The 24414-nt window shown below is 42.3% G+C and overlaps 1 protein-coding gene across 1 annotated transcript in view; it reads left to right on the forward strand.

Annotated features, from left to right (window-relative positions):
• The window catches only part of arhgef10la (Rho guanine nucleotide exchange factor (GEF) 10-like a), a 63436-nt gene that overhangs the window by 12530 nt on the left and 26492 nt on the right, over positions 1 to 24414 (forward strand). The window contains exons 7-12 of the mRNA XM_030776765.1: positions 923 to 1068; positions 1805 to 1977; positions 5218 to 5333; positions 7169 to 7296; positions 10790 to 10890; positions 22606 to 22727. Of these exons, the coding sequence (XP_030632625.1) occupies positions 923 to 1068; positions 1805 to 1977; positions 5218 to 5333; positions 7169 to 7296; positions 10790 to 10890; positions 22606 to 22727 (786 nt within the window). The remainder of the gene's footprint in view (positions 1 to 922; positions 1069 to 1804; positions 1978 to 5217; positions 5334 to 7168; positions 7297 to 10789; positions 10891 to 22605; positions 22728 to 24414) is intronic.

Below are 24414 nucleotides of genomic sequence, written 5' to 3' on the forward strand. Positions count from 1 at the left end.
TGTGTGTGTATGTGTGTGCATGTGTGCACGTGTCGCTTGGTATGAATGCATAAACTTAGTCTGTTTTGTTTGACTGGTTCTGTTTACTCTGTTGTTTACACTGGCAGTGGGTGTACGGAGCATCTTATCAAATACAAGTGATTTATATTCTTTCTCTGTATCTAATTGACTACGTAGAGAAACTGTGTCTATGGCAATGCCAGTGAGTCTTATTAGGAATGTCAAAAAAAAAAAAATCCATCATTTGTTGAGTGTTGATAAAAATTCACATTAAAAATGAAAAAAAAAACAAAAAACGTAGCCTACATTTTTAAACTTGAATTGCATTCAATTTTGCAACGTTAATATCAACACAACTTTGAGACAGTTTGCTTATCAAAACATTGGATACATTGAATTAAGAACAAAGAATGCTGCTCAGACATCAGCCTTTTAAAAAGCGTTGACACAAAATCACAAGCACTGAAAATGGTTTGTCGATCTCTGAGATCGTGTCAGTTGGCATATGCTGTGTCAAAATGTTGTAAATTCCTGCCTATGCTGGATACGTCACTCTTTATGTTGTTGTGCTTACCTGTCCTGCAAGATAAAAGTATGTTTTGCTGAGAGAGAAGATTGGTCCTTTTTATTCACATGGCAGAAAGAGAATGCAGTGGTTTGCCCAAGACTGATTGATCAGGATATCGACCTTGACAAACGCCCTCTTGTGTATGCAAGGCATTCTGAGACCAACGTAAAGCACAACATGTCTTTTGTTTTTCATAATAATCAAGAGACGACTTCATATAAGGCTGGACAGAATTACAAGAAAATTTTAAAAACATTTTCGGAAGTCGTTTCTGAGTCTAGCTGTTAGCTGTGGCAGTCATGCTGTCTGTTAGCATAATCCTGACTGTTGTGCAACCCCATGTCTCGTTTGCAGCTGCTGAACTCAGAACAGAGCACACTGGTGCAATGTGAGACACTGATAGAGACAGTGTATGGAGACCGAGGACAGGTCCTGAAGTCTAAGGAGCGCAAACTCTTCCTCTTCAGTGACATGCTCATCTGTGCCAACATCAACGTCAAGTGAGTTCTCCAGCCAAGGTCAGCTTCTCCCTCCTCACCACACGCTGTGCTGCAAGGATAGACGCTGGTTCATCAGGGAATCTAAACGCTACGCGAATGCTTCTGAAACATTAAAGACACGTTATCACAAAAATAAATAAATAAATAAAAAAAGACTAGTCCAGCGTTTATATAATTGCTAACATGGCTTGGAGGAACTGTGTGGTTAAATGGCCTTTATTATCTCTGAACAAAATGGCAGGATGTTTAGCTACTGAAGTCAGAATTATTTCCGTGGATCACTGACATAAAAGACTCTTCCATAGCTCTTAGAATAGATTACCTAAGACAGCATCATTGATCATATCATAGCAACGTGAAGGTAGGCAGCAGAAACCTTTTTTTCTGTCTGCAAAACCGTGTTTTTCAGTCTTCACTGAAACTGGTTCTTTACGCACTGTTCAGCTTGATTCTCTTGAAGCTGGCTTTGCCTGCCCTTTAAAAATATCAACCGAGTGATCAGAACCTTGATTGTGCATTATTACAGGAATACATGAATACCAATGAACCTTTAAGACAGCCATGATTCCTAGTTTCCCAGTGAACAGAACTGATCAGATGGAATCTAATTTTCCCTCTTGTTCATTCCATGACATCTAAAAGAATGTCACCACATTGTTCAACCTCACAGTGGGTTATGGGAAAGGTATGGTGGGAGGGTAGATTTGAACTGAGATTTTCCTCTTTCTGCCACCAGGGGGCCCCCTGATATCAGCAGTTTGGTTCCTGTGGGTCCAAAGTATACCATGAAATGGAGTGCCCCTCTTCTCCAGGTCCAGGTAGTGGAGGTGGGTCAGGAGAGCTCCCAGAGCAAGGAAACACTCTTCCAGCATAGTGGAGCCAAGCGCCCTGGAAGCACTGCAGCCCCAGGTACTGACACTGCTGCTTTCTCATATATCTTCATCTCCAGCCTTGTTCTAACTTTACTGCTTCAACAGCAGTGAAAGACAGCCCTCCTCCTGGAGAGCCTCAGGGTATGCAGCCTTTGGTATTGCCACCGCACAGAACACCTGACTCAGTTAATTAAAATCTAGGGGAGCCACTGAATACTATTTTCAGGTGTATTAAGTTTTGACTGAAATATCAAAATATTTCACAAAAGAAGCCCTCACAGAGGGGGGTGTTATGCCCCTGCTCTATCTAATGGATTAACCCAAGCATGCACGTTGAATAGAAACTGTGAAGACACTTTAAATTAATTAAGGATTTTGCCATGAGCCGAACACCCTTTAGGGCCTCTGTAGATGGGTTTATCTCTCTCACTCGGAGATAGTGAGGAATAACAGAGGGACAGCCTCTGCAATCTCATTTCACTCTCTGATAGACCACAAACATGTTAAGAATGCTGTCATCAATCTACACAGATTATTCTGGTCCCCACAGTTTCAATTAGACAAAGCAGGATCAGGAGATTGGAATCAGAGGTGAGCTTAACAACAACAACAAAAAAAAGTTTAAAAAAAAAAAAAAAAAAAAAGGAAAAGAAACTCCATTAAGCTTTGCTTGGGGGAAAACAAAAGAATAGATAACCCAGATAACATAAAATTAAAACCACACTCACAAACCTACAGAGAAGCGAGGGTGCAGGCTTCAAAATGATAATTGATCTATGGCTTAACCATTGACCATAGCTTCATGGCAGTATCTATGTAGCGCACACGGCTACTTATTAAATAATAAACATAGGGAAATGAATTACCAAGAAATGCTTAAATCTTAGTCTCCTGTAAGAGTTGGAACAATATAATTGTAGGAAAAAGTCTCCTCTATCTCCACCTCTCTCTGTTGTGACCCTTGTAGAGAAACACGCTTGTGAACACACGCACGCACGCTTTGGTTATGCAACAGTAAGCCGTCACTTTAATCACCATTTCCTAGACTCCAGCGTGTGTTGGCTCCAGTGCTTTCTGGCATGTCACTCAGAGCGCAGTGGCCGCCCCTAATCTGCGCAAGCTATTTATAGACCTGCGTATATGTCGTCATGGCTCTGCTCCCCTGTGATGTCACTCTGTGGGGCGCCTTGCCCAAATCATAGCTCACGCTCCCCAGGTTCACTTCCGAATGGACTCATTTTTCATCTCCTGAAGCCCTAACTGTCCTAATTTATTGATGGAACAGAATGGCCTTCCAGGAAATGCATGGGTCTTTTTCTGATCCCTTCGTCTTGGACAGACACACCAAAAGCCTCAGCTTCCCTCTGCTCTCTAGCTCAAGTGCTGGTGTCTGAATCAGGCCTGACAAGAACATGTGCCATCCTTGTTTTGTGTTCGCGTGGCTAGAATTACTGCTATTATCATTATATGAACTGTAATAAAAATAAGTCTTCTCTGCAAGTGATGGGAGATGAGAGACATTAACAGGCAGGAGAATGAGCCTTTCCCTGAATTGATCAGATTGGCATGAACATAAATACACAGCATTCATTCAAATTAGGCTTCCTTCAGGTTAGTTCTGTTCTTAGGCTGGGAACCCTGACTGGACCTGGATAGACCCATCTTGGCTGTAGTTTTCCCCCCATCCCCTCCTCCTTGCCCTGTCTATGTTTGTCTGGCACAGAAACTGTGGATTACCGTGTCTGAGTGTGAAAACCAATCCCACCACACCAACTGGATTATGCTGGATTACAACTCAGCACATTCACCTCTGGGGCTGTGGCCAATTTTGGCTTCAGTGATGGCGCAAACCTGCACACTGGAGCAGACATCACCATAGAAACCGGGCTCCCTGTGAAGCCTGCGGTTCAGGGGCTTACTGCATCCCTTTGTATTCAGATGGGCCCGCTATTGATCGCACTGTGCTGATGACAGATGTCTGTGCCTGTTTGTGTTGAAGATCCTATTAAATCTCAAAGGTTACCCAACTGCACTCTAAGAGGGAGAGAGAGAGAGAGAGTGAGAGGAAGGGACAGAAACAGAGAGAAAAAGAGAGAAGCAAAGAGAGAGAGAGAGAGAGTGAGAGAGATCCGAAGAGAAAAAGAAGGATGGGTTGTCTGTGTGTGTTTGACAGTCTTCCACCTGCAGTATACCCCCAGCCCACAGAGGGCCAGCGGTGAGGGACTGGTCTGCAGAGGCTGGCTGTATGACCGCTCTCTCAGGTCACTTGATTATGTGGAGGCGCTGACAGGGCCAGACAACTCCGGCAGCCGTGTGCAGCGGCAGGATTTAATTACACTCCTCATGTGAAGGCTCGTGAGGAGAAGTGCGACAGTGAGCGCCCCAGCTATCGATTACAGAGGTTGCAGCGGGAGAGTGCAAAAAAAAAAAAAAAACGCCTGGGATTCAAATCAATGGCACATTTCATGTCTAATGAGACACCTGCGTTCCCCTTGCCAGACTTAAAGGGCCTCATATTTCCAAATGGCTTCCCCCCCAGCCCTTTCTTAGATTTAGCCACTGTAGTTCCTACAAACAATGGGAGTCTATCCCTCTTTCATATTGATCTTCTGTGTTAGTGGTGTAGAGTATTGACAAATGAAAGTTTTGTCTGGGTCTCTAAGTCTTTAAAAGTTTAGCACTTTGATTTTTTTTTAACACATTTTCAGTGGTGTGGGTTTCAATGGGAGTTTGCATTTACAGAGCTCAGTGGTTTCCAGTCATTTCAAAGATTCCTGATGTCAGATCGCATTCTCACACACACCATCACTACATCATTATTAACCAGGAACTTTTTCAAAAAATTGATGGAGAATAATTGTGTGTCTCTTTGGAGACAGTAATTGGTGGGTTTCTCAGAGATGAATAAACACTGTAATTAAACCAGTCATTAACTCCTGTAGTATTCAAACAATTTGGTAATGTTGCATGCCAAAACCAAACCAAACAAAAACAAAAACAACAATAAAAAAGACACCCAAAACAAAAAGCTAAACAAAACCAAAAAAAACCCCCACAACAACCTTTTTTGGCATGGTAACGTTGCACCCCCCCCCACCAAAAAAAAAACCCAACTTTTTTTTTCTGAAAATAATACCTTGCTATGTTCTATTTTAACATATTGAAAAAATATTCAAGAATCATGATAACATATCCTTTATCTTCTACAATACATGAATACACTTAACAACTTTATGAAATATTTATGACACACCGACGTTTGGTATCTGATTGACAGGAAAGGTGATCCTGGGCCCTCCACGCCTTTATCAGGAGCTACAGGAGCTTCAGCATGACCTCTCTGTGGTGGAGCAGGTCACACTGCTGATTGGAACATTACAGGGGACATACCAGGTAAACCTGGCTACTCCGCTCTGGTCCGCTAAGCATACCACAGCAGACAACCAACATAACACCAGTCAATCCCTTCATTTTCACTAGAGCAGGAGTTAATAAGAGCACAAACATGTTTCTATTGTTCAGAGCATTCCTCAGGCAGGAGGCAGAATCACTTATGGAGAAGTCGAGCCAAATATGAACACAATACCTGATAGAGTATGCAGGATGAAGAGTGTGGGGTGGAGTGAGGTCAAGTGGAATCGGATAAAATATCTCAACAAATATCCTCTGATCACATTTTATTTATTTACATATTTAATTTTAAAAATCAAAATAGGATACATTACTTGCTTTTATATGATAACAGTGTTTAAAAAGCACGTGCTACTTAGGATGATACAAACTGAATGGTTTATCTTGAAGGCATCTTCAGAGTACATTTTTTCTTAAATGCTTTAAATGAACTTGAGAGTAAACTACAGTGAAAAAAAGAAAGAAAAAGAAAAAAAAAAGTTTGGTTCAAAACAATATTGCATCAAAAATAATAAATAAAAAGAAACAGCTAAAAAATTCATGAAAGATCAGAGTTGTCAGAGAAAGAAGACAGAACAAGTCAAGTGAAGTTACAAAATCAGCATCAGTAACATCAAGGATGAAACCATTGAGGGAGAAGCCTTTTAGATAACCTTCACAGAGGTAGAAAAAATAAAGATTGAAAATGTTATTAAGGTGTGATCAAAGATGAACTGAAATGCTCAAATCATCAATTGATAATAGGTAGTCTTCACTTGCTAGCATTATGACAACATTTGAATAACTGCGCTGTCTGAGACAGAGTTAGACTTCAGAACAGAGAGGCTTTAGAACAACATGTGTGAGCAGTTCTGTGCTCATTTCTGATAAGGATTCACCTCTTGATGTCTTAAAAGGATTGTAGTTATCCCAGAAAACAATCAGAATGAACCTGTCAACTAGCCCCCAAGAACAAGGATGTACTTTTCCTTCATTCTTTATGAGGCTACATGAGCTTTATTCTTCTAAATGTGCTGCTTTTTAAACACACCATCCCAATCATAAAAGGATTGTCCAGCAAATTGAAAGAGGAATGGCTTTTGCTCGCCTCATCAGTTTCAGAGATGGATTTAACTGTATTTGGCCTCGGGGAGTTGAGAATAATTGTGTTGGGTGAGAAGGAGAATAGGTCTCAATTTATTGCTTTATTTTTGGAAAAGAAAACATCTTGGGGGTGGCAGTTATGAAGAGCTTTATGACTCTTTAAAATAACAGCATACACCGATGAGCCAAAACATTATGACCACCCGCCTAATGTGCTGTTGGTGCTCTGTGTGCCGCCAAAACAGCGCCAACCCGCCGAGGCGCGGGCTTTAGAAGACCCCTGAAGGTGTCCTGTGGTATCTGGCAGCAAAACGTTAGCAGCAGATCCTTCAAGTCCTGTAAGCCGCGAGGTGGAGCTGCCGTGGATCGAACTTTTTGACTTTTTGGTCCAGCACATCCCACAGATGCCTAATCGGATTGAGATCTGAAGAATTCGGAGGCCAGGGCAAAACTTTGAAGACTTTAACATGTTCCTCAAAACATTTTTCCGAACAACGTGAGCAGTTTGGCGGGGCGCATTATCCCGCTGAAAGAAGCCCCTGCCATCAGGGACTGCCATTGCCATGAACAGAACTTGAAGGATCTCCTGCTAATGTTTTAACTCATTGGTGTGCATTGTCTGCGTCTGCGTGTGTGTGTGTGTGTGTGTCAGTGGATGTGACATGGATTATTAGGATTAGTTAGTATCTTCTTGATGTATGTTCTGTTTCCTGTTCTGTTTCCCGTATCTGCAGAACCTAAACACAACAGTGGCTCAAGACTGGTGCTTAGCCTTACAGAGGCTCATCCGAATCAAAGAGGACCAAATTCAAAGTGCCAATAAGTGTCGCCTTCGTCTGCAGGTCCCAGGAAGACCTGACAAGTGAGTAATTTGGGCAGGCCTTAACAGCAGCAGCTGAAACTTTGATTGTGTTGTTACTCGTTGAAGCTGGGGGTCTACATAACATTTCTGAGATGTGTGTGGAGGTAAGAAAGTTAAAACTGCAGTGATTCGTTTACATAACCGAGAAGATTTTGATACAATCATTTCATTCATTCATATCTTTGAGTAGGCTGTTACAAGTGGCACATAGTAGCTGGAGAGAAGTGTTTTAACATACGTGTGCATACAAGGGTGCATACTTTTACATTTTGCAGAGCGCATGGCAATCTTATGTCTCAGCAAATCTGAAAAAGTTGACATCGTGAGGACTTAACAATAGATCCCTTTAGCATAGTGAGACGAGCTTGTGTGACTGTGAAAGTATAAAGATTATGAAGATTTGTGGTGAGTCCCTGAGCTCAAAATGACACCATGAGCAGCAGAGCATGCAACTCTACCTAGCAGGCCCCATTTTACCTGAACTCTCCTTGTCGTTGCAGCCCAGGGGTTCCAAGTGCAATCTGCTCACTCAGATGTTCACTGTCCCTTAGCTCAACACAGACAAGGGAAGAGCAGGGAACACACACACACACACACACACACACACACACAGAATGTTGCAGAGATACTTTGAATCCCCTTATCTTGTTTGCAGCACTGATATCACCATGTGCTGATGTGGGATGAGAGACCTCACATCTCCTCCCACAGGCTAAGGTGGAAGAGTGTGAAGTATGATCCTGATCACATTATCTCAGTACCGATGCTCATGTCTGAGGTACTGGAGAGCAGTGGGTGGACACCCTCAGGAGAGGTCTGCATGGGAGACCACCATTGTCTCCATTATGCAGAGGGTAGCAATGACAGAGGTGGCAAAGCAGAACTAGTTCAATGATTTTAGATGAATTGAGGCCATGTCACACTAGCGGGTGGCTGGACTAGCTATGGGCTTTTGGGTTACAGCTAGCAGGTGTTGCAGTGACTTCTCAAGCAGCTCTCTCACAGCCTGAGGTGCAGCAGTGGCAGATTGCAGGGGAAAGCGTTGGGCCAACTGGAGTGCAGACTCACGTGCGCACACACTCACGTAAACACACACACACACACGTTCAGAAACTCGTGTTCTTGCACTGCAGGGAAAGAGTCAGTCACCAGCATGCACCCCCTGTTCTCTGTCGTTCCTCTCCTGTTTGCCCAGGAGCCTTTCTACTGTCAGGCAACACATCACAGGCTCTGCCAAATAGGACAGTGACGTGCACAGAATCTCAAGTGCCGATACTGAGTTTGGTGCATCAGCGTTCGTTACAAAACCCTTGGGGTTTATCATTTTATCTGTTTATGTACACTATTCACTACTTTCCCTAGATCTGCTTAAAATATTAAACCGGTGTGTGGATGGGTGTATGAATAGCTGTCAGGTTGGATGACAGACAGAAGGATAGGTTTACTTCAACCTGTGCATCCTAGATTACCCAGAGCCAGGTGTGTTGCGAACTCAGTCAGGTCTCCCAGGTGCCACTCAGGTCTGCTCAGATCAGTGTGGAGCACAGAGTGCTTTGCGTGCGTGTGCATAGTGTCACGCCACGATCGCTCCAACATCTGTCCCGTCCCTCCGCATTACTGTCACACGTGCGCAGCAGCACTGACCCTCAGTCATAAATCAGCCAGCGCGAGGGGCCTCGTAGCGCTCCCGCCGGCCAGGGCCCCAGATCCTTCTGCCGCTTCTGCATCCACATTCAGGCTGTGAACAGCTCCCTCACCTCTCCACCATCTAGTCTTTCAATCAGCCGAAGGGAGGAGCTCACAGCCGTTCTGTTTATCGAGTTTGGAGCAATGCTGGCGCCCCAGTATTATCTCAGAAATCAAATTAAGTAGGAAGCGCAGAACTCCGACTCTCGCAGTCTCATTTTTCCACCCGCCCACTCCCTCTTCTTTGGCTTTTTGCACTTCATTTTCTTCTTAACAAAATCTTTGTGCAGAGTAGGAGAAATGAGACTGCTTGTAGGTCGTATTAGAGGCAGTGCAAAAAAGAATGAAGTGTAACCTGCGTCTCATTCAAAGCACATATTCTCTTTGACTCAGAGTGCATTTTGAGGTTAAGACTCATCCCTCCCTGTCTTCTTCATTTCCTTTCACTCTTTCTCTTTCTCTTGCTCTTTCACTCTCTCTCTCTCTCTCTCTCTCTTCTCTCTCTCTCTCTCTCTCTCTGTCTCTCTGTCTCCCTCAGGGTGGGAATGAATGCAAAGCAGGTTTTGCAGTTGTATGACAGTAACTGGAGCAGTGGGCTGCACATCGTTCTCCAGTCAATTACCCTCTAATGATTTCTGAATGTGAATTGCCTCTCTGCCTAGCACTGACAGAACCTCTGTAGTAGGTCCAGCATTAGATTTTTAGACAAAGTGTTTTTACAAGCTCATCGGAAGTACCAGAATTTATGAGCCTTGTCTCCTCAGCCTCAAAGAAGGGAGAACCTCCACACCACGCTAGGAAAGTGACGTGGTCAAATGCATTGACAGGAAAATCAGTCATCGATTGGACAATCAAAAACTTCAGTCATGTGAAATTCTGAAGAAACCGTTTCTCAATTATAATGTTTCTTGAAAACAAAATGAATGTGTGCCATGGCAATGAAAATGTCATTAAAAAAAAAAAGTACATTTTGGTAAAGAGATATACTAAGTCATCTTTTCTGGTTATTTATTAGACCTAGGTCATTCGAAGCTCAAGCCATCCTTACATACATCCGCAAATAAGGCCTAACCAAGGGTGGTAGGATCACCTTCACTCTCTGTGACTGAGTTTAAAAGTGAGATCCAGGGGTCACCCAGACCCCCGTGTTCCTCAATTATGAACGCTGAGTGCCTCCCCTGTTGTGTGGCGATGGTGTGCACTCATCCAGGTGAAGAGTTATTGGCGTTACTCACTAGTAGCAGGCATGCTGGAGAGTTCTGGGCGATTAACCTGGCCTGCTCCTTGCTCTCTGTAGGGATTAACCAAGCAGCCTCTGAGCAGTCTGCCAGTCCTCCCTTCCTTCCCAGTGCTCTGCCTGTTCCTCTTTACCTATATCACTGCACAGCAGTCACTGCCCAAATCTGGTGTCCTCTCTGACCTTCACTTTATTGCTGCTCCTCTGATTAAATTGGGGGAAGAAACACACAATTTGTCACGGTCCCATGGCTACGAGTCTCTCTGTCCTTCTCTTCCTTCTCATTTCTCCTCAGCCTCTTTACTTTTTTTACGTCCTCCGTGGAGCAGCCAAGGGACCCGAGCCATCCTGGGAAACAATGCACTGAGTTAGAGCCATACCTGCAATATCTATGGCGCACTGCTGTGAACTATGCCTCTGAAGTCAGCATAAACTGTAGAGTGTAGAGTGTCAGATTAGTCCTGGGTTTGATAGCTTGTATAGCCTTGTATAATTTCCTTGAAGCTACTCTTTAATACATTATCAGTGATGAAAAATTTGTATCGTCTGTTGTTGTTTGTGTGGCTACAGGTCAGGCCGTCCAATGAGTTTCATGGTGGTCTTCAACACCCCCAGTCCCCTCAGCAAGATTTCCTGGGTCAATCGTCTCCATCTAGCCAAAATAGCACAGAGTAAGTTCTTATTTTTTCCTCCTTTAAAGTTGTGCAGATTTGATAGTTTTGACTGATGGTTGCCTTAAGATGTCACGATTTTAAATTTAGGGGACTTTGAGGGGCTTGGAAGGAAAGGCTCCAAATGAGATCCCAGAAATCATTTTTCAGTCACTTTCTTGTTCAAGCACATTCACAGTTCATATAAAAGTGAATTTTTTTTGACATTCTTGTTCTTGGTCTGACCTTTTTCCACAGTGTTGCTGGCACGCATTCCTAGAATACTAAAGCACGGAGGCAGGGTTTCTAAAACAAAGTGCTAAATATGCAGAGATAAAAACGAATTCTTCCCTGGATGACTTGGCTATCTCATCGTACATTTACAAGGCTGTGACTTGTTGGTCTCCTCTAAATTTGTCAGCTCACCGATAACCTAGAGTGGAACTATGTTTTATTTTGTACTTCTTGTAGCACAAACCTGCATTAATGTGCTTTATTTTAAAAGTAAGGAGATGCTGAAGCAATGTATTGTAAATACAGTAAATACAGAAGAAAGCGCTCCTATTCCCATACCTTAATAATCAGTTTTGTAAACGGCCTTGCCTCCAGTTTATAATAAAACCATAATAGAGCTTCAGCTATGTGTCGGAGACTTTATGCTGCAAGCGAGTGCCTGACTGGCTTGGCCATGACAAAAAAAAATAAAGAAAAAAAAGGAAAATCATTGCGCGAGAGATTGAAGTGTTTACATGTTTTTCTACTCTCTCTACTCTCTTTTCAGACTGCCAAATATCTCCCTGACAACCTGCCATTGTTCTCCCGTGTCCCCCTACATAAACAATCCCTTCAATCTTTTCTTTCTTTCCCAGTCTGGCTTATGCTGGCTTATAGAGAGAAACTGACAGTAAGCCCTGTCAACGCACATGGGTCTGGGTCTGTTCTGTACACAAAGCCACCGAAGTCCCCGTGGCCACTTTACAGCATGGGTTCTCCACACAGCTCATCAATATGTGCACGTTTCAAAGGAAATAATTGGAAGCAGATTAAATGATGTGATGTGAAATATATCTCACAGAAGTCGAGCCAGATATGTGCTTAAATTATTTGTTGTGGTGGTGAACAATGCAAAATTGCCAGCAAAAGAATTGCCAGGGCAACGTGGGGCTAGTTTGTCTCATGAAGGTGTGTGGCACTATGGAGCATCTATCATCATTTGGCATTGGACTATTGGCTCAGTGACAGTAAAATTACTGAATATTAGATCTGTGCCAGAGGGAGGGAGGGGGAGAGAGAGAGAGAGAGAGAGAGAGAGAGAGAGAGAGAGTGCGAAAAGACCTTTTGAATAGATCTCTCAGTTCTGCCACCTGGTTTGTTGCTCTGTCCGTGAAATGAATACATGAGTGAAGTCTTTTCTGTCATTTAAGTTCAGGGCATTGTCAGTGTCAGGAATACATTGGAAACATTACAATTGATGGTTTGTCTCTTCAGTTCAGGAGCAACTGCATACTGCCTTCATTGCCCAAAGTGGTTCAAAAACATCTAAGAAAACAAAGTGACTGCCGCCTCATGCAGGCTAAGATCAACAATCAAACATTATATGTTCTCCTTTGACAGACATTGAGTGACATGGTGCAATAAGAGGGAGACATGGAGTGTAGTTAGCACTACTCTAGAATAAAAACCTGTACATTAAATGGTAACTGAATCATAAATGAATCATCTCTTATGTTGTTTCTTTATTTTCTTACAGTTGTGTTCTTACCACTGCTTTTCGCAAGTGTTTGTACAGCGTTGTAATTTTCAGAGAGGGTGCTTTTGTGAAATATACTTTGTCCACAACAACAGTAAGTGTCCCTATGCTTTGCTTAAGGTATTTACACTCTATGCATTGAAAATGGTTTTATGGTGATGAGCAAAATAACTGTCCTGGCTGACACTAAGTGGATGTTGGCAGAATAAGTGGTACGATCCCCAAAACACATCTAGTTTTGACATAGAGGGGAAGGCATGCATTTCGAAGAGCCTATGTCTGAGTAAAAACACTGTTTTTATTCTCCCTTGTTGAGCATTGGCTGTTTGAGGGGATTTTTCCTTATCTTCCCTGTTCATTTGCTTGCATTGCTTCCCCTTTCTGGTCTGTTTGTTTCCCCTGAGTGTGTATACCAGCTTGGCTAATGGTACAATCAGAATATATCAAAGAATTCAATGTATAGGTTACACGTACAGTCTTCGGCACACCGTGTTCACCTAAGTCATTTTATCACATAGATTTGTTTAAGTTCTGAAGGTTCCAATTTAAAAGGTCTAATTTTTGTGTGTGTGTGCAGAGCTCTTGTGAACCAACCTGGCCCAAATGTCAATTACACCTTAATTACATTACACCCACACTTTGCCTTCCCATTTAGCAAAATGTAATTACAAGGAGGGAGATGTTGCCGTAATTTCACGGGTGGACTGCTGTTGCTAAGCTCTCTAGCCCCTTCAGTGGAGATGCTAGGCTGATAATGGGCACAAGAAGTCCCAATTGTGGCAATAGTTCATCCCTTTGGGCTATATAATTAGAGTGCCTGGAACTGCAATGAGAATGCCTTAGACAGCTAATCCTTGAATGATACAGGTGATTGATTCAGCTGGTGATGCATTGAAAGTAGAGCAGACTCAACATCAGAGCTGCTGTATGAGTCCCTCCCAGCTGTATCACCACCTCATATCCAGTCTCCATTTGCAATGCCAAGAGCTGTATCCCTGAGGTACTGTTTCACGCACATTGATTTCATTAACAAGCAAATTGGAGCCTGTTCCTCCTTTCCGGCAGTCTGCTCTGTACACCCAATTTCAAGGTGAAACTTGGGCTGATGGTTCAGAAACCACAGAGGCAGTATTGACTCTCTACAGTGAGCGTTGAAAGTTATTCATCAGGGAGGATGTGGTAGTATTGTGCTCATAAAACGGGCCATCGGTAAATATCATCAGCTATATTGTGGTCACATGCTGTATGTCCATGCAAAATTGAAATGAGGTGGGTAAGCAGAGCTACAGATGTTTTTGAATGTGAGCTCTGGGCTCCATTAATTATGGCAGTGTGGTGAAAATTGTGGTACTGCATCTCATATGCTGCTCAGTGCAGTCCTCTGTTATCCAGGCCCCTCTTATTACATGGTCTGAGCTACAGCCTAATTAATATGTTGAATCTGCTAACCATTAATTGCCTTTTCAAAGTACTGAACGAGGGCACGTTTGGCAGAAATATGGCTGATCTTATCAAGCTTAGAAGAGGTCACAAGAGAATTCAGTTAGAGACCACATCTTTAAGAGACACTCAAACACCACACACACACTCACACAGAGAGAGAGAGAGAGAGAGAGAGAGAGAGAGAGAGAGAGAGAAAGAGAGAGAGAGAGAGAAAAGGACTGGGAGGTTGAAGGGGGATATGGCTTGAAAATGTCATTTATAGGAAGCAGCAGGGAGGATATAAGGAGGAAGGAGGAAAAAAGAGGATGTGTGTGTGTGTGTGTGTGTGTGTGAGAGAGAGAGAGAGAGAGAGAGAGAGAGAGTGTAAATCAGACAAAGAAACATTAAGACAGGGGAAACTGTACCACCTTTTGTTAAGATAGATTAACCTTATGAGGAGGATGCTACCGGTGGGAGAAGAGGAGTGCAGGTTTAGAAAGCAGGGGGTACTGAAAGGAGAAAGGATGAGGGAGACAGGCACTCAGTCCCACCACAGGGAGTTGGAAGGAAAGCTCCACTTTAGCCCTCTGTCTCTGTGGCACTCATTCCTTCTCTTCTCCTGCAGACTGATGGCCAGTGCCCAGCCATTCTCTCTGACATAGCCTGTTAATGTGAAAGGGAGAGTCACTGCGATGTACTATGAAAACCTTTAAACTCGTGCATGGATCACTCTGATTTTTTTTCTCACTTATCAATCAGACACTGACATGTGTACTTGGCATGGCAACCACAGTCAAATATGATCAACTGAAAATGTACTGTCTCTTAAGATCATCTTGTTTTAGTATTAGTGTATTAAGGATAGAGGATAGAAGTGTATGAGATAGATTATCCATACAATGACAAATAGTGTGTGTGTGTGTGTGTGTGTGTGTGTGTGTGTGTGTGTGTTGATGGTGGTGGTGGGGGGCGGGGGGTTATGTGTGCGGCATATTAGAATACAGTTATACAGGGATTTTAAATTCTTATGAGTTGTGCTAAATAAAGACACTTTTTAAATCCTTTGGAGACATCAGCCTACTGCAAGGATTTCTTAAGAGGCTCTGACTAATGAGCTGAGAACTGCAAAAGTAATATTTCAGATATTAAATGATAGAACCCTTTTGTCTGTTCCTATTTTTTTTATTCTACAGTATATCTAAGTATGGTGTCTTTTTGAATTGTGTTAGTCATTTATTTAATCAAATATGTTGTCCATTTTGTCGCTAACCTTCCTAAAAAGAGCTAAAGTGTTGCTTCACATAATGTATTTTTGTACCAAAGGACAAAGATTATGCAAAAATCAATGTGTGTACACTTGTGATATGTTTATGATGAGTATACATTAGCAGGAATTCAATTAACATCCACCCAGCTTTGTATTGATCCCCACAAGACGTCTTGCGCAACTGCATTTCTAATTAGACTGGATCTTAGCCATTTTATCAAGCAGTTTATAGAACAGATTGCTTCGCAATTAATCATCGCTAAAGATTTAAAGCACGTGCTAAATGTTGTTCAGTAACGATAAAGGGTAATTAAAACAAATCCCTACAATTCAATGTACACCCACCAATTTGGCCAGAGCTGAGAAAGTTGAAATTCTGTAAGAATAGTTGAGAGTTGTTCTCTGGCATGACAAAGAAAGTAGAATGTCCCCTTATTTTGTTACAGAGGCCTCGTGTTAATTAAAGATTAAAAACAAGACACTTTACTGATTGCAAAGTTGACTTCCCACTGCCTGTCTAAAAAGATGAGCCCCCAAGATTCCTTCAGTCTATGACTGAGTGCCGCAGTGCAACGCTAGACTGAGTCAAGGGGCAGAACTCTTACTGATGTATTCCTCCAAGCACAGCCAACACCAGGGTGGTTGGTTTAGTTATTCACAGCCTCCAACGAGTCTTCTTGCTACTATGTTTTGATGGATGTATTCAATTATGCATTCAGAGGGTATTAAAAGGCCATTAGGATGTTAAAAAAAAAAAAAAAAAAAAAAGGATGTAAGCATGCTAATAGTTTTTGCTGCTTTTGGCAGCTAATGCTCGCACATGAACCCCAAGGACAGCGTAATGCGTGGCTCTCAATATTATCTCAGCGGAGAGTCGTCATACACAACAGCTATAAACCCCAGAGTCAGGGTTTAGAAAAGCAGTGCCTGTGTCGAAAAGCAATGGTTCCTAAGTCCTCAGTGTCATGGAGCAAGGTAGTAGTGCTTTAATCAGTGATATAGCCCGTTAAATAATGTTAATAATGAATGAATTTGGATGCTTATTGTGAATGGTGGTAGATGTAATAAGAGAGGAGAATGAAACCGCTCCATAGCTTGGGGCTCTATGCAGCAGTGGGTGACACTCCACTGAGTGAGCGTGTTTTGGAGAGCTTGACTTCATTCCTCTCCTGTTGTGCAAGTTGAGGAGTTAGGAGTTTAAAAAAGGAACAGTTAGGGCAGCTTTACGTGTGATGTTTGAGGCCAACTGCTGTGGGTGTGCCTGGCCCTATGCTGTATCAGTCCACTGTTATTTATTTCTAATTTCTTTCTATGACTAATTTAAAAATTGAGTCAGCAGTATATCAGCTACCCATTAGTCACTGTGGCTCCAGTCATTAAATGCACACCTGCTTGATGCAGATAACTGTCAGCCTCAAATCAAAAGCGCCACCCGCACACCCCCCTCATAAAACCCTTACTTTACACCCCACTTTTTTTTTTTTTTTTTTCCTGGTCTGTCAATGTGTAAATAAATTGCAGACCCCACGAGAAGTCACATTCTTGTTTGCTTATCCCCTTGGTTAAGCGGCTTGCATTTTGGATGTAGTGTTAGGCAGAGTGTTGGCGCCTACGTTATTATTAATGCTAGAGCCTGTTTGGCTGTGGAGTGCAAGTTCTCTGTGCTGTGTTTCAGGGCTGGAGCGTGGGGAGCTTACGGGGATAGAATGTATTATGTCTGATTCATTAGCCACGCTAGACCTCGTGCAGAGGGGCAGTGAGGCTGGGGTGCCTGCCCGTCTCTCATTAACGCCTCATTCAGCCTGGCGTCGCAGCATTGTGTTTACTGCTAGTTCGGGAGGGCAACTTCTATTATTTGTCATCATTAATATATTTCAGAGGATGATAGTCAATGTCAGTGCGCATCCTCACAGGCTAAAAGATATTTGACTTTGCTTCCTTCCGCGTGCATACTACTTAGAAAGTGAGATTGGGAGAAACCTGTGACACACACAAGCATTTAATGGAATGCCGAGGTGTAAACCACAAAGACATTTACCTGTTTCGACCTGAGAGTTGGGGGAGAGAAATAATTATGGTGTTTTGGTTATGATAATTGAATGATTAGCCGAAGAAAGTCGCAGAGTATTTCAGTGCAAAATAAAGCAGAGGACCTACTGACCCACAAGCAACACTGACTGACAGCCTGATATCTATTACAGTCTTTTAGTAATGACCACTGCTCCTCTGCATATCTCTCCTAAGGGCACCGTCAGTAAGGCAAGGTCAGGTATCATCTGGCACATTCCGTATAATTACGAATGCAGTTGTGGGAAACTAGAAACTTTGTTGCAAATTTAAGTGTCACTGGGAGGGCAGAGGAATTATCTGTTCCATCAATCCAGGAAATGTATTCTCTGGCATGGATCTCACTTCAGGAAAAGCATAAATGAAAATATTAGGTGCCAAAGAAAAAAAAACCAAAAAACCAAAACAAAACAACAACAAAAAAAGAAACAGTAACACCAAGGCCGTGCTTTTGAATGACATTCCAAAGATGTCAGGCTGTTAGGATATTCACGTATTACCCTAGAAGGTCAGCATTCATTATAGGACTCTGCATTTTGAGAGCACCATCAGCTGCAGCGCTGAAGAGTAGGCCTGTGTCATTCATGTCTCAAACAGGATTTGTGTGGGGCTTAAAATCTATTTTTTGCCTTTGTCTCTGTTTAAAAGGAAAGGGACATCTTGTGGTTCTCGAAGGCCTCAAAGTCTTGTTGAATGCCACATCCACTGTAAAGAATGTGCACAAGCGTGGGTAAAACAGGTAGCCTGGCCGAACCACCATGGAAATAAAAAAGAGTTATTTTTGTATGAATCAGTTGCTACACCTGTGTTACGAAGTACAAAGTGTTTTTTTAAAATAAAACCAGAGACGTGGTTTCGAATAAGGATACATAAGGATACATTTTATTAAAAATGTTTAAAGTAGAACTGGAAGCCATTATGGTAGGAAACTACGGATGGTGGAAGCTCAGGAAGAAGGAGGGCTGTGGAGTTTAAGCAGAAAAGGAAAATTACAACCCTACAGGATCGGGTTTTAATAAAATAGTTAACATACAATGCTTCCAATATACATTATAGCCAATATTAGAACAAATGTCGCAGTTTGTTGAAAGTGGGATGAGAGCTATCTGCCGGGCGATATACTCAATGATAGGGGGTCCCCAAATGTGAAAAATACCCACAAATCTATGAAATCTCACTCTGAAACACAGTCAGTTGGGGAAAAGGGAGATTTGGTGTCACTAGCCTTAACGTGCATACAACGCTACCGCTTCTCAGGAGCATAGCTACCGTAAAACTACAGTGACTCACAACAACTATGGAACCCAATGAGTAAAAGCTAGTAGAGGCAAAACAGCAGCTTGTGTCACAGTTTGCAGCTAAAATACACAAACAGTAACTCGTTACAATTATAAATAAAAATAAACATTAAATAAAATACAAATAAAATTTTAGCATTGATCATAACTGTTAAAATTACCTCGGATGCTGTAAAGGCAGTCCTACAAAATGTAATGAACAGGACAGAACATCTCTGTTTTACAGCCCCTAAGTAAAGGCGCCATATGACAAAACTAGAAGATTTTTCAATCAGCCAGTAAACCCAAAGCAATACACATATCCATGGAGGGCAATCATAGAGCAGGTTATTTTAGCCAGGATAGCAACTCACAGCAGTGGTGCTATGGTCTGATTAGTCTGTTGGTAAAATATCGTGTCAAACTGTGAAATCCCACAAACACTAAAACCACAGGTAGCATAGGCAGGGCACCAATGGCCACTTAGGGAGCAGGAGAGAGAGGAGGAGGATGTACCGAGAGGCAGGAAAAAAAGGGTGAAATGACAAGTATGCTGAGTTAGCACTGAAAGATTTAATTACAAACACACACACGCACGCATGCACACACACACACACACACACACACACACACACACACACACATTGTGATGTGAAAAAGACAGCGCATTCTCTCTCACTTCTGTGGTTTTAGATATCGGGGCATAAATAACAATTGTCTGGGCCTCACCAACTTCTATAATTTAGGCGAATCTAGCCTCAGATAACGGGCAACACCATTCACTGTGTTATTTATTCAGCAGAAAGTAAACCAAAATGCTGAAGCCACAAGGGAAAAAAACAAGTACACCCTTGCTGTTTCCACTGGAATTAAGAAGGTAATTAGTGGCTGGGTGTTGCTAATGAAATGGAGAGGTTTATCCAGCCATTGCACCTTGTCTGCTTCTATGTTATCCATATCCCCTATCTGTTTAAAGCATTCTCTTAGCAGCTCATCCTTGGGGGCTGTTGCCTGGATGTTCTCATGAATCCTTAGTGTCTTATTCAGGGCAGTGGTTGTTTTCTTGAGCCCAATGATCTTCATTCCAGAGGAGTGCAATTTATTTTCTCTAAATGTTGGCCTTTGGGTGGAGTGCTCCATGCATTGTAAGAGGTTTTCAGGTCTTGATGTCAGCAGCTTCCGTTTACTGTTGGCCAGCTTATTGTGGTGACAGGGTATCTGATGACTAGCAGGGCATATGTGTTGGTGACTTTGATCTTTTTTTTCCCCGTTCAGCTAGTTCTTCAGGACCTGTCTTAGTCAGTGAAGGTACATAGATGTTGTCTTTCTCGCTTCTGCCTCATGGTTCCCATTCGACTAAAGGATCCTCAGGTATTTTTAGCTGTCCTGTATGTCCATTATGTTGCCTTGGCATAGTTCAGCTCCCTCTGTCCCGACCACTTTCCACTTTTTACTACCATCCAACCACAGTTCTCCAGTCTGAATGACATCCTGATATTCTTGCTTTAGATCCTGGTCCGATAGATGAGTGAGTCATTGTCTCTTTTGGTCTTGGTGTACAGCTTAATGTCATCCATGTACATCGAGTGGCTTATAATAGCTCCGCTCTTGAACCTGTAGCAGTTACTGCTTGAAATGATAATCTTGCTGAGGGGGTTCAGGCCTACACAGAACAATAAGGGACAGCGCATCTTTTTGGTATATATCACAGTTGATGGCTATATATGAGAATACTTCTAGTGTTGTCTGTTGAGGCCTTTTGAGTTCTTGATGAAGGTTCTTAGTACCTTACTGAACTTGTATAGTGCCAGGCATTCAAGTATCAATTTGTGTGGCATTCAGGCATACGTCGTCTCGTAATTGACCCAGGCTATGCTCAAGTTCGTGTGCTCAGTCTTTGAGTCTTGTTGGACAGCTCTATCTACCAGTAGCTGGTACTCTGAAACTTTGTGTTGTTTCTAATGCCCTTCTGGGCAGTGCTCATGTTCTCACACACATGCTCAATCAGCTGTGTGACGAAGATCCCTGACAGGATCTTCCATGCTGTGAACAGACAGGCTATTGGTCAAAAGCTGGATGATGCTGCTCCCTTGTTGGGGTCTTTCAGGACCACTACTGTCCTACCTTGGTTTAGACAATCAAGGTGGAAGCCTGTTCATTTGTGCCACTTGGCAGGTATGCAGAGCTGTAGAGCCAGTAGGCATGGATTATGTCAGGGAGTGTAATGTGTGTGTGTGTGTGCGCGCGCGCACACACACACACACACACACACTGCTCTGTATGCTCTGTAAATGCTCTGTGATTAAACTCAAAGCGAGTCCCTTATATTTGTTTTGCTATGTCATTGGATAAACTTCAAAGCCAAAGGAACAAAAAATACATATTTAAGTTAATACTCTTCTATTCTGACCTTCTGTACTTTAGCCTGATTTGGATTGCTTTTAATGTACTCTTCTGTTTATTTCATGATCCCGTTTATGGTCTAATATAATTTTGCATCTAAGATCTGTAAAAAAAAACCCATTTCAGTTAATTAGTGCAAAACCTCCTCTGTTGATGGAAGAATATAGAGTGAAACAGTATCCAGTAAATCAATAAAATATAGTTTGCAGATATGCCAAGTTGTGCCCAGAAGCTCAGGTGAAAAACCGGCCTGCAAGAATTAGGGACAAAGGCTTTTAACTGTGGCTGTGTTTGCTGATGTAGGACGTTGTATTGATTTGGGAGTTTTTTTCACTGCTTGAAAAGAGAGAGGGAGGTAAAAATAAATCAAGGTGTTAGCGACTCCTAAGTGTGTTCAGACCAATAAATGCTGTTTACGCCCGGATGTAGCAATTCCAAATTGGCTCTCTGCTCTGGTCTACGGGTCCTGTTAAATGAATCCCATCTGAAATGTAGCATGGACGGTGAGACTAAACTCAGCTAATTGGCCCTTAAGTCTTATGCACTCCTACCTCACTTCACAGGAGCACAATGACCAAACATATCCTGTCAAACGTGTTGTTCTGTTGTACTCTTTACACTTTCAAACCAAATGAGCCATTTAAACTCTAAGGGAAGTTTTTTTCTTTTTTTTTTTTCAAGCTGTTGTTGTTATGTCTGAGCCTGATTGCAATTTGATATATATGATAAGACACAGGGAGTAAATGAAAACAAGCTGTTTAATTGCACGCACAATAACATTTTAGTCAATCATGATGGGTAATTACTGATTCTGCAAAGGAGGGATGCTGGCAGACTCGTATTGGACTTGGCAAGTTAAAACACCTGTCAGACGTCTGGGAGGAAAGACTCAGGTACCTCATGCCAGCTGAATTTTCATTTTTATTAATTGAAATCCAGAGGTTGCTGTTCTCAAGCTGTGATGGACTCCTGGTGTACAGATTCTTATGAGGTTTATTACCTCTGCCTAATGCAAATAGCTCCCCTCAGGGTATGCCATACCTGCAGTTACAGATGGACTCTCTTTTCCTCATTAGACAAGACGAGAAAAGACTGCATTTATTTTCTAATATAGTAGTAAAGTATTGTTAAGGAACGTGCATATTGACTCAATGTGCAGCTCTAATCAGAGTAGATTTGTTACGGTGTTTAGTGTTACTGCCTTGTAAGTGAAAAGACCACAGTCTCAAATGACAAGATGTTAGAAGCTAGTAAATCCAACAGACTTGCAAGAAGTCTCTGGAAACTGCGCCTGCCATATTGAGCTACTGGGAAGAATTGCACATCATGTGTTTGTTATTCAAGAGCAGCCAGATTGAGAGCACATTAAGTAGTATCAAATTTGGCCTGCCAGTTATGATGTTTAGTTGGGGTAGCCATGTGATTTAAGATGACCAGCATTAGACCGAACTCTTGCACTGATTTAATGAGTCATTGTCAAAAACAGTTTCAACCACCAATGACTGTTATACATCACCTTATAACTTCTCTGTCTTTTTTTTTTCTTTCAGGGGAGGAGAACACACCAGGCTGGTACTGTGCAGAGGATGACGGGAGGACAAAGGCTCCTTTCTGGTGTCCACTACTTGCATGTCGTGCACCAGTCTTCACTACGAAAACTCAAGACCGAAAGGTGAGCTTATATACATGCATTGCATTGCACAGTCAAAATACAGGCTGAGTAGCAATACCTTAGGTTTTAAAATAAACATTCTATACTTTTTGCTTTTTTTTTGTGAACAGGGTCTAGTAACATTCTGTGGTGTGATTTATAGAGGCATTGTATTTATCAGTACATTGGTGTCAGAGGTGCAAGGAGTGAAAGAACACACCTGCACTTAAACCATAAGAGAAAAGTGAAGACTTTGAGAATGTGGGACTTCCATATTGGAGACTTTTTGCCTTGTTCTGCACTGTCTATTCATCAGGTCTATTCATTTCAACAAAATTGTCCCTTTGCGACACTACCTGTAAATGTACACAGTCTGCAAGATTATCTAACTTGAACATTAAAAGACTTGTGGAATTACAAGACGACATGGAACCTTTCCTGGTCCAACTTGGTGGAGAGAGGATGCGATCGATAGCTCCTGTTAAGTGTGGTGAGCCTCTCATAGATCAAACAGTGAACTTGGGTGAGAGACAGACTAAAAGGGTTTCAGAGTCTGTCAAAAAGGTATAAAATCAATTTGTACTGTCTGGAAGATGATATTTCTGACTAGATTTTCAACAGTAATACAGTTATGGGACTCGCTCTGCTCTGTGAGTTAAGGTCCCAAATTACCACAGCCACCACAGGGAGGATGTTATGAAGTGATCATGCAATTACCTTAATGACTGTTGGACACCCGAGCATAAATCAATGGTCCTGCATTAAATTAAGCCTCTGCTGCAACCCAATAGACAGGAAGTGTGTGGTATAGGGGAAATGGACTGATAGGGATCTCCATCTGTGGCAGCTGGAGCTCTGGCAAAGAGAGCAAGGCATCATTCATTCAGCATCCCTGCTCCAACTTCCTCTCCATGTGCATGTTTCACCACATCCTTCATTTGAAATAATAATTAAAAAACAGTCAATACATAGAAATAACAGCTTGAGTCAGTTCATTAATTTGCTGCGCGTTGTTGGTCTCTCATCCTCTAAGGATTTAGACACAATCTGTTATTATACGTTTCAGCACCTAAACATCCTTAAAGGGTCCAAAGAAGCTGTGTCCATCATTAATTCAGGTGTGGTGTTGATATTAAGAGTCACTGCCAAATATTTACTTTGAGAACTTTTTCCACTCATCGTCAACAACATTAAGGCAGTGATGTTTAGTTGTGTTTGTATATATTTTTTTAATGTGTGGCTACACACACACACACACACACACACACACACTTTTCTGTGTATTTGTGTAGGCGGAAGAGAACGCAAATATGGATTTAAGTGAGCTTGGCTGATGGAGGTGTCATTTCTGGCAGAGAGAATGTGGCTTTAGTGGCAAGTGACTGTAATTCCTTCATGCAGACCAGGCTGTGATTAGGAGCTTAAGTCAGCATCCTCTCTTCCTCTCCAGCCTTGCCCCGTGCCTGCAACTGGTGCTGGAAGGCATGGGATGCTCCATGCCAAAACCTCCAGACATCTTCTTTTTTGGCTTTGGCGGCTGTCTTTTTTGGCACAATCAACGAAAAGAGCAGTGAAGTGGAGATGAACTGTAGTTGAGGCCAAAGCTTAAAACCAACGTGGCTAGAGGGGTCCAAAGGTGTTTCCAACGGAAAATAAAGTTTTAAAAGCAGTGTAGCATGAACAACATCTGGGGGTTACCTGAGGGAGC

The sequence above is a fragment of the Chanos chanos genome, chromosome 6 (genome assembly GCF_902362185.1).
Source record: "Chanos chanos chromosome 6, fChaCha1.1, whole genome shotgun sequence".
In the NCBI taxonomy this organism is placed as follows: domain Eukaryota; kingdom Metazoa; phylum Chordata; class Actinopteri; order Gonorynchiformes; family Chanidae; genus Chanos; species Chanos chanos.